We start from the raw sequence: 14179 nt of genomic DNA on the forward strand, positions 1-14179 counted from the left end.
ATATATCAATTATATCTCAATAAAAAAAGAAGAAAATTCAAGGTGGATAAATACTCTCTTTTCAAGAAAAAACATTCTCCAAATAATGGAAAATCAGTTACCTGTTGTTTGCTAACTCTTCGACCCTCAAATGCTCTGTCACCAGTGGTTTACCTCCACAGCTGTATGGCAGCTGAGAGACAGTTGTTCTTATCCCCCATTCATTTTCTCTAGAATAATTTGAGGTGGTAAAATTAATCTATCTCTAATGAGATCTCTTTTTCTGCTAGAAGAGCAAATAACATTCAACTACTGGTTTCTGACGGATTTGTACCCACAGCTTTCTCTTTCCATTTCTATGACATCAGAAAGGACATGTTTGTTTATGCAGTTTATCTGTACATTTTTAAGGTCACTTTTCTATTTTTTTTCTTCACATCTTTATTGGAGTATATTTGCTTTACAATGGTGAGTTAGTTTCTGGTGTATAACTAAGTGAATCAGCTATACATATACATACATCCCCATATCTCCTTCCTCTTGCGTCTCCCTCCCACCCTCCCTACCCCACCCCTCTAGGTGGTCACAAAGCACCGAGCTGATCTCCCTGTGCTATGCAGCTGCTTCCCACTAGCTATCTATTTTACATTTGGTAGAGTATATATGTCAGTGCTACTCTCTCACTTCGTCCCAGCTTACCCTTGCCCCCCGTGCCCTCAAGTCTGTTCGCTACGTCTGCGTCTTTATTCCTGCCCTGCCAGTAGGCTCATCACTACCAGTTTTTAAAATTCCATACATACGTGTTAGCATACGGTAACACGAGGACAAGGGCCTCCCCCGTCCTGCTGGACCCCAAAGCGTGGGTGGGTCCCGCTGGGTGTAGGAACTCCTCCCCTCCCCCAGCGGCCCCTCAGGGGTGCTGGTCCCCTTGGTCCGGCCTTTACTTCTGCTCCCCTTCCCTCCCTCCCACTCCCTCAGGACCCGCGGGGCTGGAAGGGTCCTCGGTGGGCAGAGGATCAGGCTCGGGATCTCAGCAGGCTCCCAGGGGCCCAAGTGGGCAGGGGAAACCTGGCCACGCTCCCTTTGGATCCTCTGCCCTCTCAATGGTCCCCCACTTTCCCTCTTCAGGCGTGGGATCCCTTCCCCTCCCCAGCCGCCCCTCAGGGGCGCCAGTCCACCACCGCCTCCACTTCTCCTCCCCCTTCAGTTCCCCATGCCCCAGGTCCTACCCGGTCGCTGAGGGTTCCTCCCGTCCCCTTCGGGGTCTGTGGTCCCCCACCGGTGCCTGGTAGGTGCCCTAGTTGTGAGGAGACGCGAATTCTGCGTCTTCCGCGTCCGCCATCTTGACCCCACCCCCTCCCCCGCAGGTCACTTTTCTAAAAGTCAGCTTTGTTAAGGTATAATTTATGTTTAGTCAAATTCACCTTTGGAAAGTTTCCAATTCAGTGAATTTTGGTGAACGCGTACAGTCATGTAATCACCGACACACTTGAGATGTAGACTATTTCCATCACCCTAAAATGTCCCTTTGTAGTCACCCCGTTTCTCCACGTCCAGGCCCTGGCAGCCCTGCCCCCCCATCTTACTTGATTTCTGTCCTGAGGGCACTCTTCCATCCCTATTTTGTGTTATCATTTATCTTTAGGTAAGTCTCTCTACCACGCAGGATCCTGCTTTGTATCCCTATAGCGCCAAATGTGGTACCTGGCACCCAAAATGTACTCAGGAAATAGGTGCTTAAAAAATAAATGAATCACTTGTTTTTCGGATTTTGCCAAATCGTTTCAGAGACTCTGCTCTCTGATATCCAGGATGTGCCGTTTGAAAGGGGGCTATTAATGCTGGGGAAAGATTTCTCCTAGAGTTTTAATTTATACAGTCTTTTTTAAAAAAAAATGGGCCATAGTTATTTCTAACTTCAGAGATTTTGCTGAGCATTTCAACCATTTCCTTAGACTTGGGACTTTCAACTTTGTTTGCTCAACCAGCACGTGGGCCTCTGACCTCTCAACCTGAATAAACAGATGGAAATAGAAGCTGGGACCAAACGCAGCGGCTGCTCTCTCCTTCCCCAGTTCTTGCCATCTCTGAACCCTCCACCTCCACGGGGCATGGCCCAGGGTATCCTCCGGAGCTCCCCTGAATAAGTTCTATGAGGTTCCAGACCCATTTCATGGATGACTCCGGGGGTGGAATCTGACGTTGGCTTAACGTTTCTCATCATGCAGGGTGTGACCCAGCTGCAGCTGGCTCATCAGGCAGGCTCAGATTCCTCTGGTCCTTCCTAATCTGATTCCTCTTCTATCTTGATGTGCATCCAAAAGTTGACATTCCTAGAGAAATTACAAGAAGAGGTGAACAAAATTCCCCCTTGTCTGACCAGTTATCTGAAATGGCCTAGTTCTCGAAGGGAACTGCCCTTTCTTGAAAGGTGTTGGTGCTTTCCTCCAGACTGGCCAGTTGCCCCAAGCCGATGGGTCCCTATGCACTTTCTGTGGGTTGGCAGTCCTTGCTAGGCCCTCTGCTCAGCTGGCAAAGGCCCAACAGCTCAGGCACATGAGACCCACTTTTTCCCTCTGGGGAGGTTGTACCTTGCCTCCCAGATGCAGTCTTGGTGCTGGCATCAAATTGGTTCCAAATGGAACTTCATTCCCTTTGTCCCCCTTTGCCCTCACACTTTGCCCCATGGCTTCCCTGGAACAGTTCCGGTGAAGGACGGTTTCTGCTCCAGGAGACAGTGCACAATGTAAGCGCATCCCTGCCAAAACTTTCGAAGCCTGAACTCCTGATACAAGGGTGCGTGGAGGTGAAGGTTTCTGCTACCTGCTGCTAGGTAAACAAAACACCAAAAAGGTGGTGCATTTGGACACATGAAGTAATTGTGTAGTTCATAACCCTGTGGACAGATAAAGTAGTAATCAACGGAAGGGAGCTAAAGAAATTCTTACTACAGTAATGATGACAGGTTTGTGTGTGTGTGTGTGAGAGAGAGAGAAAGAGAGAGGAAGGGAAAGCAAGAGAGGAGAGAGGGAGAGAGAGGGAGAAGACAGGGGTTGGGAAGGGAAGGTTCAGGGAAAAAGGGAAAAACAAAAGGGAGAAAGAAAAAAGAAGGGTTAAAGTGGAGGAAAGCATATGTCCTTCAGGAGGATCTTCTAAAGCTGCGACTCTCAGACTTTTGTTTTATTACTATCATAGTAAGAAACAGTAAGAAATGTATTTTACTCCACGCAGGGCGCGCGCGCGCACACACACACACACACACACACACACACACACACACAGAGATGTATAGAATACAACAGAAAATAAGTTTGCGCGTAGCCAGCTAGAAGAGTAGGGCACTTATTTCCATCACACATCAGTGCGTGTGGCGTCAGGGGCGCTAGGGCAGTTCGCCCCCGGCCGCGCCCCGCCACACGCCGCAGGACCCCCGGGTCGCCACCCCCGCGGGGGAGGAGAGTGACCGGGGCGCGGCTCGGGGCTACCGGCGGCAGCTCCCGCGGCGGCGGCGGCGGATCCGGATGCGACGCGGGATGGAGACAGACGAGCAGGGCTGCGTGCGCGCGTGGTGGCACATGGTCGCGTGGAACCTGAGGTGAGTGCACGCCGCGCCCTGTGCGCCCCGGCAGCGCCCCGCAGGCTCTGGCTGCCCGGAATGCGGCAGGGGGGGTACAGCCGGGCGGTGACGCAGGGCTGGTGGCCGAGCGCTGACTCCTGGGGCTTCGGAGGCCCCCAGAGCTCTTGGACGGCTGTATCCTCAGCCCCAACCCCTACCCGCGCCGGCGAAACTCGCGCGTTTGATTTTTCAGGAACCTATATCCCTTTGGGGCTTCTGAACTAGAGATTCCAGAAAGCTGGTTCAGGTTCCTGTGCCAATCTCTTATCTGCCTTGACATTTTACTAACAGTAGGACGGATTTAAAAAAATAATAATAGTGACAATAATAATCGGTGTTGTAGTCCTGGAAGGCATTCTGTTAGGTTAAGGGCCTATCTGTGTAGATGGAGAAGGATCGGAAGGCCACCTCCCTGAGTGTGAAGCGTCTGGCGTCTAAAGAACACCTCTCCATAATGCTAGAGATGCATGGTACATTGAAACCATAACTTGGCACCATTGCCTGTGCCTAGTTCTTATATCCTTTAAATGTGAAATGTGTAGGTCAGCACAGGTTTTTCATTTTCTTCCTTCCATGAATCCTTGGCTTGAGCAGTAATCTTAGACTACCTCAATCGACCAGCAATGTACTGACAGTCTTGTTTGCGTTGAAGCCAGGTATTGGTTGGAGACCTTGGACCCAAAAGACTGCGTGTCTTGTTTTGTTTTGTTGGTGTGGGAAGGTATTGGCAGTTTTGTTTACCTTTCTTCTTTCTATTCCTTTGTTTTGCTTTGTTAAATTTTTGCTGATTACAAGATATCCAAAAATCATATCCAGGCACAGGAGACTTCACTTTGGAATGTCTGAGTGGTGAAGACAAACACCAATCTCCTTTCTTCTCTTCCTGCTGTGGCTGAGGGCAGGAAGCGGAGAGCGGCCCTCTCCTGGCCCAGCGGTGCAGGCTGGAGACCCCTTTCTGTGTTGGATCTGAACACCAGTCAGAATGTCCTGACTGGCTGCACTTTTCACCATCATGGGCCTTACCTCCCAGATACGTTTGTTCTGGGAAAGCTAGCATTTACCACCTGTTAGTGGATGGCTGATAATTCAACATTTATTTGGTAGAGAATCAAAGCTGCAGTTCACGCTTTTAGAGAACAGCCCACTTTGTTGATAGTGGAGCGGAGATGGGGATTTGGGGCCCCTTACTTGCCTTCGTAGTTACTAAAAATAATTCTCGAGATGCTTCGTGAAAGAATAAAATACTTAGGCATTTCTTCGTCTGAGCAGAAAATTACTGATCTAATTTAGGCCGTGCTGAGGCACAGACTGATATCCAGCATCCCGAGTCCTTTTTGTTTCTTGGAGCCTGGTTATTTCAGCAAACGTTCATGGAGGGCTTGCTGTGCACCTGGAACAGTCTGTAGCTGTGGATCTATTGTGATATGTTGTGAGACTCGGGGAGAACATTTAACCATGATGTTTTCAGTGATTATTTTTTAATACCTTGGGGATCTATTTATTTATTTTACAAAAGTCTCATCAGATGTAGTTGCTTCTGAAGATGGATGGGCCCAGCAAAGTAAATCTCCACTTGCAACTGATTTTCTTCAAATCAGAAAAATGGAAACCATGTTCAGGAAAGAATTTGGGGGAAGCCGAAGGGCTGTTTTCCCCTTCATTTCTCCCTATTTCATCCCAAGTGTTTACTTTTCTAGATAGTGCTTAGAAAATCCCCATGAGAAGGCTGATAAACTTATCCATCCTCCCCAGAGTATTGGATATCCCACTCCCTATCAGGCACTCATCTAGGCCCTGGACACACAGCCATAAATAAAATAGGCAAAACCTCTGCTCTTGGGGAGCTCACATTGATTAATTTTCAGTTGTATCAATAATTCAAAACAGAGAAGGAATCCCTTCCCCTGTCCCCCAAAGCTACCAATAAGCCTTGCTTCCTTCTTCCTTATGAAAGAAATACACTCTTCTTTCTGTTCTCAACCTTTCATTCAATGACTATTTATGGAGCTCGGGCCTGTGCTAGGCAGAGTGGAATGTAAAAGCAGTATTATCTGTCACGTGGTTCTTGTCACTGGGGAGACAGGACTGATGGTGGGAAAACAATCAGAGAACAATTAAGGGTCAAACTGAGGCCCCGATTATAATTAGTGGGAGGGGTGAAAAGAGGAAAAGTCACCATGAGAAGATCTGTCTAGAGAAGCTTTGAAAAAAGAGGGACACTTGAGTGGATGTGAAGGAAAGGGAGGGTTTGGTTGGGAGGAAAGAAGGGAGGAGAACACAGATGTAACTTGGTGCTTGGTGAGTTGGTGATCAATACATGTTGATAGGATGAATGGGCACAGAGTGGATGTGTAGCATGTCTTATTATTTGGAATTGTCTTGCCAAATGTGGTCAGAGTCGGGCTTCCCAAAGCTGGTACCTCTGAGCATGAAGGAGAAATGCTTCGCCCTGTAGCAGCTGGTTCCACCAGGTTTTGCCAGTAAGAATCACCCAGTTAGGTTCTGTAGCCCCTGTGGGATGCGGTGCAGTTACAGCTACAGCTAATCAAAGGGCAGGCGAAGAACACCAAAGCATCAAGGTGGCTGTTTGATGTGCTGGCCGTGAGAGAGGATTGGGCTGAAACTGCATCCTCTGCTCAAATAAGGTCTATTAGCCACTGGTGACTTTTGATCCCCTATTGATCTAGGGGAAGTCAAACTGACAGCCCCCTAGTTAAAAGGAGCCAGTGTGCATTATTGATGCTGTGAGGGATGTGGTCACTCTGTTCTCTTCCCGCAGCGATTCTCACAGAAGTGCCTTGAGCTATTTGAGAGAAGGGTCCTGTATGAATTATTCTTTAAAAACAGAAACATATTTCCCTCTCTTGCCCCTGCTTCCCAAGCCCCCTGCTACCTGCAAAAGGTAACTTAGCGGGAGACTAACAGGCAGGGTAGTGGGAGTTCAGAGAGTCAGGAGAAAGAAAGCCAGAGCCAGTCAACTGGAAGGGAGCATAAGAATTCAGTTCTGCTCATCTGTCTGGGCTTGATCTGTGGCTCAAAGTGGCTTCTCTGGGTTTTGATTTCTTATCTCTAAAATCAGAACAGCCATATCCTCTGCTTCCGACCACCTTCATGGAGGCTATTTTAAAGTATGAAACAATCATTTTCATTTCTTTCTTGCTGATTTTATGTGTAGGCAGTTGCCCATGGCTGATGTATTTGAAGAGCTGTCCATCACCCTTAGCCTGCTTATCTTTTCCACTCCCAGCAGAACTGGAAATTCATCAGAGATTCGTTATCTTCTGCCTCCATGCCTTTTCCAAACATGTATAAGTGCCCTGATTTTTAAGTTATTAACACTTGAGGCAGAATTTTTTTAGAGGTCTTTCTTTGATGACTTTGGTTATCTTCTGAGGATACGGGAGCAGGAAGGAAGAAAGTGGGAGGAAGGAGGGACCCCGAGAGGAGCAAGGGTGCAGAAGGGGAGAAAAGGATCCTGAAACAACTCTCTCTAAGAGCTGAATTTTATCAGAGCCCAGCCTTGTTCCTGGGGCTCATTTTTCCTTCAAGGATGACAAGAAGAACTCACCAGGACTGTGACAGCTCATTGGAGATCACCATGGAACTCTGGGGTTGTACAGACCTGGGTTCACGTGGCTCTGCCATTCATTGGCTGTGTGACCTTGGGAAGGGTCCTTAACTTTTCAGCCTCCTCATCTGCAAAGTAGAGGTAATAACAGTTGTCTTCTAAGACGCCTCTGGTCTAGCAGAGGAATCAGGGCAGGGGAGACAGTGCATCAGAAATGCTTTCCATCCCCTACAGCCTCACGATTTGATTACACTGATGGTCTTCACACTGACCGTTCGCAGTAGGGAAAGTGACTCTTGTCATAGACGATGTGGACAAAAACTGGGAGCAGGAGGTGGTGACACTGACCTCCTGTGTCCCTCGTTTCTCAAAGGTAGGAGACACTCAGTCCTCACGGGAGATGTGGCTAGAGACAGAGGTAGCCTGAGTGAGCCCTCATGGACAAACCGTAACTTGTCTGCTGGTGGCCCCCAGTTTGGATGGTTCGTGTCACAGGGGGCAGTAGAATGAACAAGATGTGCATGGCCCCCCGTGTCCCATTCCCCGACCAGGCCCTGCTGCGTCCAGCCTCCAGGTCCTCCCCTGCACCCCACGCTGCTCCTCTTGGCCCCGCTCACCACGAATGTCACCTCAGATGTGAGGGTTTTGTCTCATTGCTTCCCAAGACCCAGCCAGAAGCGGGGTGGGAATCTGACGATTATTCATTCACTGCTTTAGACTAATACTAATAACAGCCAGCACATACAGCATTGAACGATGTGACTGAAAACTGTGGCAACTGTTAAAACAGCCTGGTGACTTGGGGGTCCAGCCTTGGCCTTCTGTGGGGTACACTGAGGAAACAAGTCTGACGCGAGTACATCCATGTCCCCTCCCCTCCTGTCCTGTCACACCTGGGCTTTCTGAGCGGCTGGTAGGGGCCCTGACTTATTGCTTTTCTCTCCTGGTTCTCCCTTAGTGCCTGGTCTGGATCTGCCCTAATTACATACAGTTCTGTAAAGGATTTTGCTTAAATGCCAACCTGCCTGTAATTCCCAGTGTCAGTCTGTGAAATTTGATTCGGAGGTTAAAAGGAGAAACAAACCAAGACAACACTTGGACTGATTTTGAATACCTTGTTTGTTTCACAGTATCTTACAGATCTTTCCCATACTCCTGTTCAACACTCAGAAGAAAAGTTGCCACTCTGTGTGACAGCTTTACAAGTAATTTATTAAAAGAACATATTTTCCCTCCTCTGACGCACATGTTGAATTTTTTCAATTTTTGTGAGTATGTACCTTTTGTGAATTTGCCTTTATATTTTTTTCCCAAATAGAGAACTTACTGCCCTTACAGTTATGGCATAATGAAAAAGATATGTCTGTTATAAAATTGTGGCTAGACTTAAATGGTCTGAAACCTATTTAATATTGGCTTTGGGGTCTAGGATGAATCCTTGCAAACTGTTGGGACAGATAGAAAAATATGGCCTTGTGGGTAGGGTTTCAATTCAGGAGCTCAGTCTTCAAATTGGCTATTAATCTGTATACCTTACTGCTTCCTGTATTCTGTGCCTTTTCTCTTCCTCTTCTTGCCTGTATCCCGAGAGGGAGAGAGAGAGAGAGAGGTTGATGTGAGAAATCTATTTTCCCGTGTTTTTTCTACCAAGTGCTGTGTTAGTCAGTGCAACACACAGTTCTTCTAGCGCACAGGTGATGCTCTCACCTGCATGTGTCCAGGTGTTTGTTGATCTTGGACATTTCGTGGCTTATGGCTAATGACTAGGTTTTACTTAGTGCAAAAAGTAACTCATGACTTAAGTAGCAAAATACTCATTACCTTCTTCTAGACCCTCTTACTTTTTAGGTGAATGGTCTCCTTTGTTTTCTCTTGAAACGGGGATGAAGATTGAATAAACTCCATTAGGGGCTATAACACTGGTGGTATTTTTAAGTCTAGCTTTAGTTTTTTTGTGGGGGGGGGGCAACTCTTTTGCGGGCTAGTCCTAGTTTATAAAAGAAAATACTTTGCTTGGAATTGAGTGTAGTAGCTTGCAACTTAGAAACATGTCAATCATGAGGCTAATTACTTTTTCTGATTGTGATTAAAAGACATGGAGTTTGATTCTGTGAGTTGATAATGAATTCTACTTTCCAGTCAAAGCACCATTTCTTGTGGATTTAAAGAAACCGGAGTTAAAGATTCCTCACACAGTGAACTTCTACATCAAAGTTGAACCTAGGGTGGTTCTGGGAATCTGGTGAGTGCACTGATTGGACCCTGGGGTGCTTGGTGGGTGTGGCTTTCATGTCACAAGGGCAGAGGTGAGCAGTGCTGTGTTACTTGCCTGGGGCGAGGTCGGTGTTCCTTGGAGGAAGCTGTTCCACACACCTTCCCTTTATATTGAAGCTTGACTTGCTTGCATTTGCTTTTCAGGCATCTTATGTTGGAGTGTGGAGTCTTTCAGGTGCCTTGGGATGTGACTGAAAACTGTGGAAAAAGTTTTCTTTTTCCCTGCCTTATTCCTCACCCCCTTCCCACCCTGCTCCAGACCCACTGGCCTCCGTGTATAGAAGCCATGCTCTGTCTGCAACATTTCTTTCTCTCTCTCTGCTCCCTCTGTTCCCTCCTTTTGCCTAACTAACTGCTTACCCATCTCTTGGGTCTCATTTTAAACGGTAATTTTCAGGAAAGCCTTTCCTCACCCCCCATTTTCGGCATATGTTAGTGCAACCTGTGCTTGTCCTTTACTGCATTTATCCCCACTGTAATTGAATAAGTGCTTGTGTGATTATCTGATTAATGTTTTTCTTCCTTATGAGACAGTAACTTCATAGGTGGGGGACTTTGTTGGTGGGTTTCCATTGCTCAGCACAGTGCTTGGCAGAGGGCACTCCATAAATACTTGTCCATCAAGGCCATGAGCATCCTACTGTCTGTTTTGCTATGCTGATCTCAATATTTTCTTCTGTTTGGTTCACCTGCTTGTTCTTGGCTGCCAGTTTTCCAGTGCCCTGTTTTATATTTCATCTCCCTGAGTTTAAACATGTGATCACAGAATGTTTAGGAACCAGTATGGATGGGTTCACATAACTTCTTCCTAATCTGCAGGGTACAGTTCCACTAATAGTGTTGGAATTTGAAAACATCTTTATTCTTTACTCTTGCCCCATCAGTCCTTGTTTGGTTAGTCAGTTGTCCTCATGACTGGCTTATCTAGCTGGCAGCAATGCCCGTCTTCGCAGTACAGAGGCCTTGGGGTTTGATGTCAGACTTTTTGCCTCTAAATGATTGAGAGACTGGGACTTCCCTTGTGGTCTGGTGGTTAGGACTCTGCACTTCCACTGCAGGGGGCATGGGTTTGATCCCTGGTTGGGGAACTAAGATCCCACATGCTGCACACGGTGTGGCAAAAAAAAAAAAAAGATTGAGGGGCTGAAGATTTATCATCACATGGCCAATTCTCCTGGTGACATGTCATATGGCAGTGTTTGTGTTAGCAGGGTTCATTCATTGGTTTAACAAGGTGGAGGAACTGGAGCTCACTCAGGTGTTTAAAACCACAAGGTCACTGGGTTTCTTGAGTAGAATAGCTTAATTTCATGTTCAAGTTTTTTCTCCTACCTAAACTGGTTTCCCTTTAATTTGTTTCCAATTTGTTTCTTCAGCCAAACCAATAGCAGCTGGCAAATATCTATTATCTTTTACTTGTTTCCACCCAGTGGATTGCATTTCAATAAACCACACCTAAGAATTGCAGTCTTGGAAGCATGATTGGTATAGGAGTCAGAAGAACTAAAACAGCTAATGGTTAAAAGGGGTTATCTCTGGCCATGGGAGAGGTGGGGTAAGGCAGTAGTGGTTTTCATTATAAGACATTTGTGGCGTTATATTTTAATTTTTACCATGTGCATATATTACGCAGATAAATATCTGTATGTAAATATATTGAATATTTACATATAATCATTCATTATGTATTCTAATAGTATATAAACATATAAATATGTATCTGATTGACATAAGGAGGGTTTCAGACTTTGGCAAGGATAGAGAAGTCTTCTCTCTGTCCATGTTGGCTGAAACCTTTCCTTGCTTTTCAGGCACACAGTTTCTAGCTGCCGGGGTGAGGGGTGGGGAGGATGCTAAGGGGAAGGGCCGTAGCTGCTATGAAGCAGCCCTCCATGACGGCAACCCAATTATTGTTTATCTTCATGGCAGTGCAGAACACAAGTCAGTGCCTTTGCTTGGATTTTTTTTTTTTTTTTACAGAGTGAAAGAGTATTTCAGCCCTGTGGGGGAATGTAAGGCAGAGCTCAGTTTTTAGGTCTGTAAGCATCCCTCCACATATTTTTTTCCCTTTGTTGAAATTTGAGGGTGTTCTGGCAATAGGCTCCTCTTTTTAAAAAATTTGTATAGTCTGTATGTAGAATAATGTGGATCCTTAACTGAAAGGGAAACTAACTTCCAAAATTTGGATACTGATTTCAAAGAAGGCAGTGGTTCCTTTACTCCCTAAGAATGTTGGAAATGATGGATCAAATCCATGGACGACTGGATAGGGAATAGGCATGAGGTATGGAGAAAAGGAAGAGCAATTTCCACATCAGTGGTCTTCTTACAGAACCACATGGAGATTCATTTATTTGGTATGAATCCTATTAATCAAAAGTATGGATTCCCTAGGAGAGATCACCTGGAATTCTGATCACGGGTACTGGGGGCCACCTGACTAATTCTAGTCTGGAATACTGATGCCTCAGCCTGCTCTCTGTGGTCCCAACCTTGCTTGGTAACCAAGAGCACCTCCCAGGAGGCTGGCTCTCCTTTGGTGCGCTGCCAGTCCCTCTGTGGGCCTTTGTCATTATGGTAGGTGATGAGTATTGGCTGCGACTGTGGGTCTCAGCATGGGGGAGGGGCGACGTGCCTCAGAGACCCTCAGACCTCGCTCTGTCTCTGGGAGGACACTTCAAACTCAGTGACAAGGTCTGGAATCTGCCCCTCGGCTCCCTTGCCTCTGTCTCTTCTACTCACTGTCTTTTTGTGTCAGATGATGGCTTTCTCAAGACTTGCCTTTGCTCAAGGGGCTTTCTTGAGGTGTATGTTTTAGAGTCACATTTACAGAGATTTCCTGTGAAATCAACATTTTTCAACATAGCTTAACATTGTTCTGATTGTGTAAACTTGGGCACGGTGTTACAATGCATTTTTATTTAAAGGGTCATGTGAATCACATAGTCATGTCTGCCCTCTGAGTGAATCCGCTCTTGACCTCAGTTATCCCAGATTTCCTGGCTTGGGGTCGGCTGCACCTTCCTGTCTCCTGCCCGGAAGTCTCAGCTTGCTCTCAGCAGTACTGAGCTGGAAGGAGGCCAAATGACAGATCACAGGGAACCTTGATGAAAACAATGGTTCTATACTTGGGATCCATAGAAGCCCCAGAGGGTCCACGAACTCCCAACCCAAAATTGTACACAAAATTGGCAGAGTGGATACATTTTTCGGGGCAGCGGGTCCATAGCTTTAATTACATGTTCAAAGGGCTCCAAGACCCACTAAGGTTTAAGAAACTTGGCTCTAAAACAAATTCAAATGGTTTTTTAAAGAATCCTCTGCCTTTTGAATCATCTTTATTTCCCTTTTATGTGGTTAATAGAGAGTAGACTGTGGTTCTTTTGGAAAAAAGTATTTCTTGTACCTCCAGGGCTGTGAGTCTCTCTCCTTCATCTTGCACCTCATGGCAGAGTGGACAGGATGCAGGCAGATCTTCCTTTAGTGAACTTGATTATATCATCCCTTTTTCTAAAAAGCCACCTTCTGGAACTTATTTTCCTTTAGCTTCTAGAAGTGTTCTTAGAAATAGGTTTTTGCTGTGCAGCAGTGAAAGGAGATGGATTGTCAGCAGTTCAATCAAATGCTTACGTTGAGAAGTGCTAGTGGTCCGGGCAGCCCGTGCTCACTTGGGGGAAGGCGGCAGCAGAGGGGAGCTGTGGGTCATTCACCCTGACACAGGCACATGGGCTATGACACCAAGAAGCACTGCCCTCTCTCCTGGTTATTTGTCTAACCTGGAAAAGAAAGGCATGAGATCAGATGCCAGCAGCATGGTAGTGATTTTTGTTGAATTTGTCATTGTAATTCCTAATTCTTGCTCTTTTTTTTTTAAACCTCCTCTACAGGGCAGCTCCTCATAGACTTGAGCTAGTAAAGGTATGTCTGAAGGGGCCTCAAGGCACCGATTTTATGTCTCCATTTATTCTCTTCTGGTCTACAGCCCTAAGGTCTTCCTCCGCCCTCAGCATGGTTATCTCCTGAGAGCTCCCGGAGGTGAGGGTGGGTTTGTGGTGTCTGGGCCTAAAGTCTCATGAGTAGACTTCTCTTCCAGCTTTGACCTTGGGGGATCAAAACAGATGTGAACATCTCTGAGTCCCAAACACTTTAATGAATTTGTTCCTTTCATCACCAGATGGAGTTGAATTTATTTGCTTTTTCTAAGGGCTAGGGGATGCGTTGAGAAAATATATTAAGTGCAAAAACCACTCCTTCTACCAGAAACAACCTTTTTGGTGGTATGGGACTGTGGGAACGTGTACATTTTTCCCCTCCTCCTGTTGGCCGAGGTGAATTGTATGTCTCTGACGTGCACAGGAGGAAGAGTTGTAGGTGTAGGTGTGAAAAGTAGCCAGATCAGCCTTGTGGTGTGTGGGATGTGTGGGGACGGTATGATAAGACTTCCTCCTCAAGGCAGGTTCTGGATTCCACACACCACAGTCATCATTTCCCAGCCTGACCAAACTTCCCTAGCTCTTCATTTTCTCCTTTGGATAGGCGATTTCTTTTAAAAATTAAAACTTTGTTATTAAGTTGTCGTTCCTCCCTCCCTCTCTCCCCCTTTCTCATTCATTCATCACTTCAATCACCCAGCAAAGCTATTTTCATTTATTTGCATTCCCACCTAGTTTTTTTTGTTTTTTTTTTTTTGCGGTACGCGGGCCTCTCACTGTTGTGGCCTCTCCCGTTGCGGGGCACAGGCT

At 46.3% G+C, this 14179-nt stretch overlaps 2 protein-coding genes across 2 annotated transcripts in view; one reads left to right on the plus strand and one right to left on the minus strand.

The window, feature by feature from the left end:
• The first annotated feature begins 3519 nt into the window (after nt 1-3519).
• The window catches only part of ABHD12B (abhydrolase domain containing 12B), a 27687-nt gene continuing 17027 nt past the window's right edge, over nt 3520-14179 (plus strand). The window contains exon 1 of the mRNA XM_024132905.2: nt 3520-3574. The gene's annotated coding sequence lies outside the window, so the exon portion shown is untranslated. The remainder of the gene's footprint in view (nt 3575-14179) is intronic.
• Nucleotides 12650-14179, minus strand: part of PYGL (glycogen phosphorylase L) — a 56263-nt gene continuing 54733 nt past the window's right edge. The window contains exon 12 of the mRNA XM_055088488.1: nt 12650-13213. Within this exon, the coding sequence (XP_054944463.1) occupies nt 13201-13213 (13 nt within the window). The 3' untranslated portion in view covers nt 12650-13200. The remainder of the gene's footprint in view (nt 13214-14179) is intronic.

Source organism: Physeter macrocephalus, chromosome 11 (genome assembly GCF_002837175.3).
Source record: "Physeter macrocephalus isolate SW-GA chromosome 11, ASM283717v5, whole genome shotgun sequence".
Classification (NCBI taxonomy): domain Eukaryota; kingdom Metazoa; phylum Chordata; class Mammalia; order Artiodactyla; family Physeteridae; genus Physeter; species Physeter macrocephalus.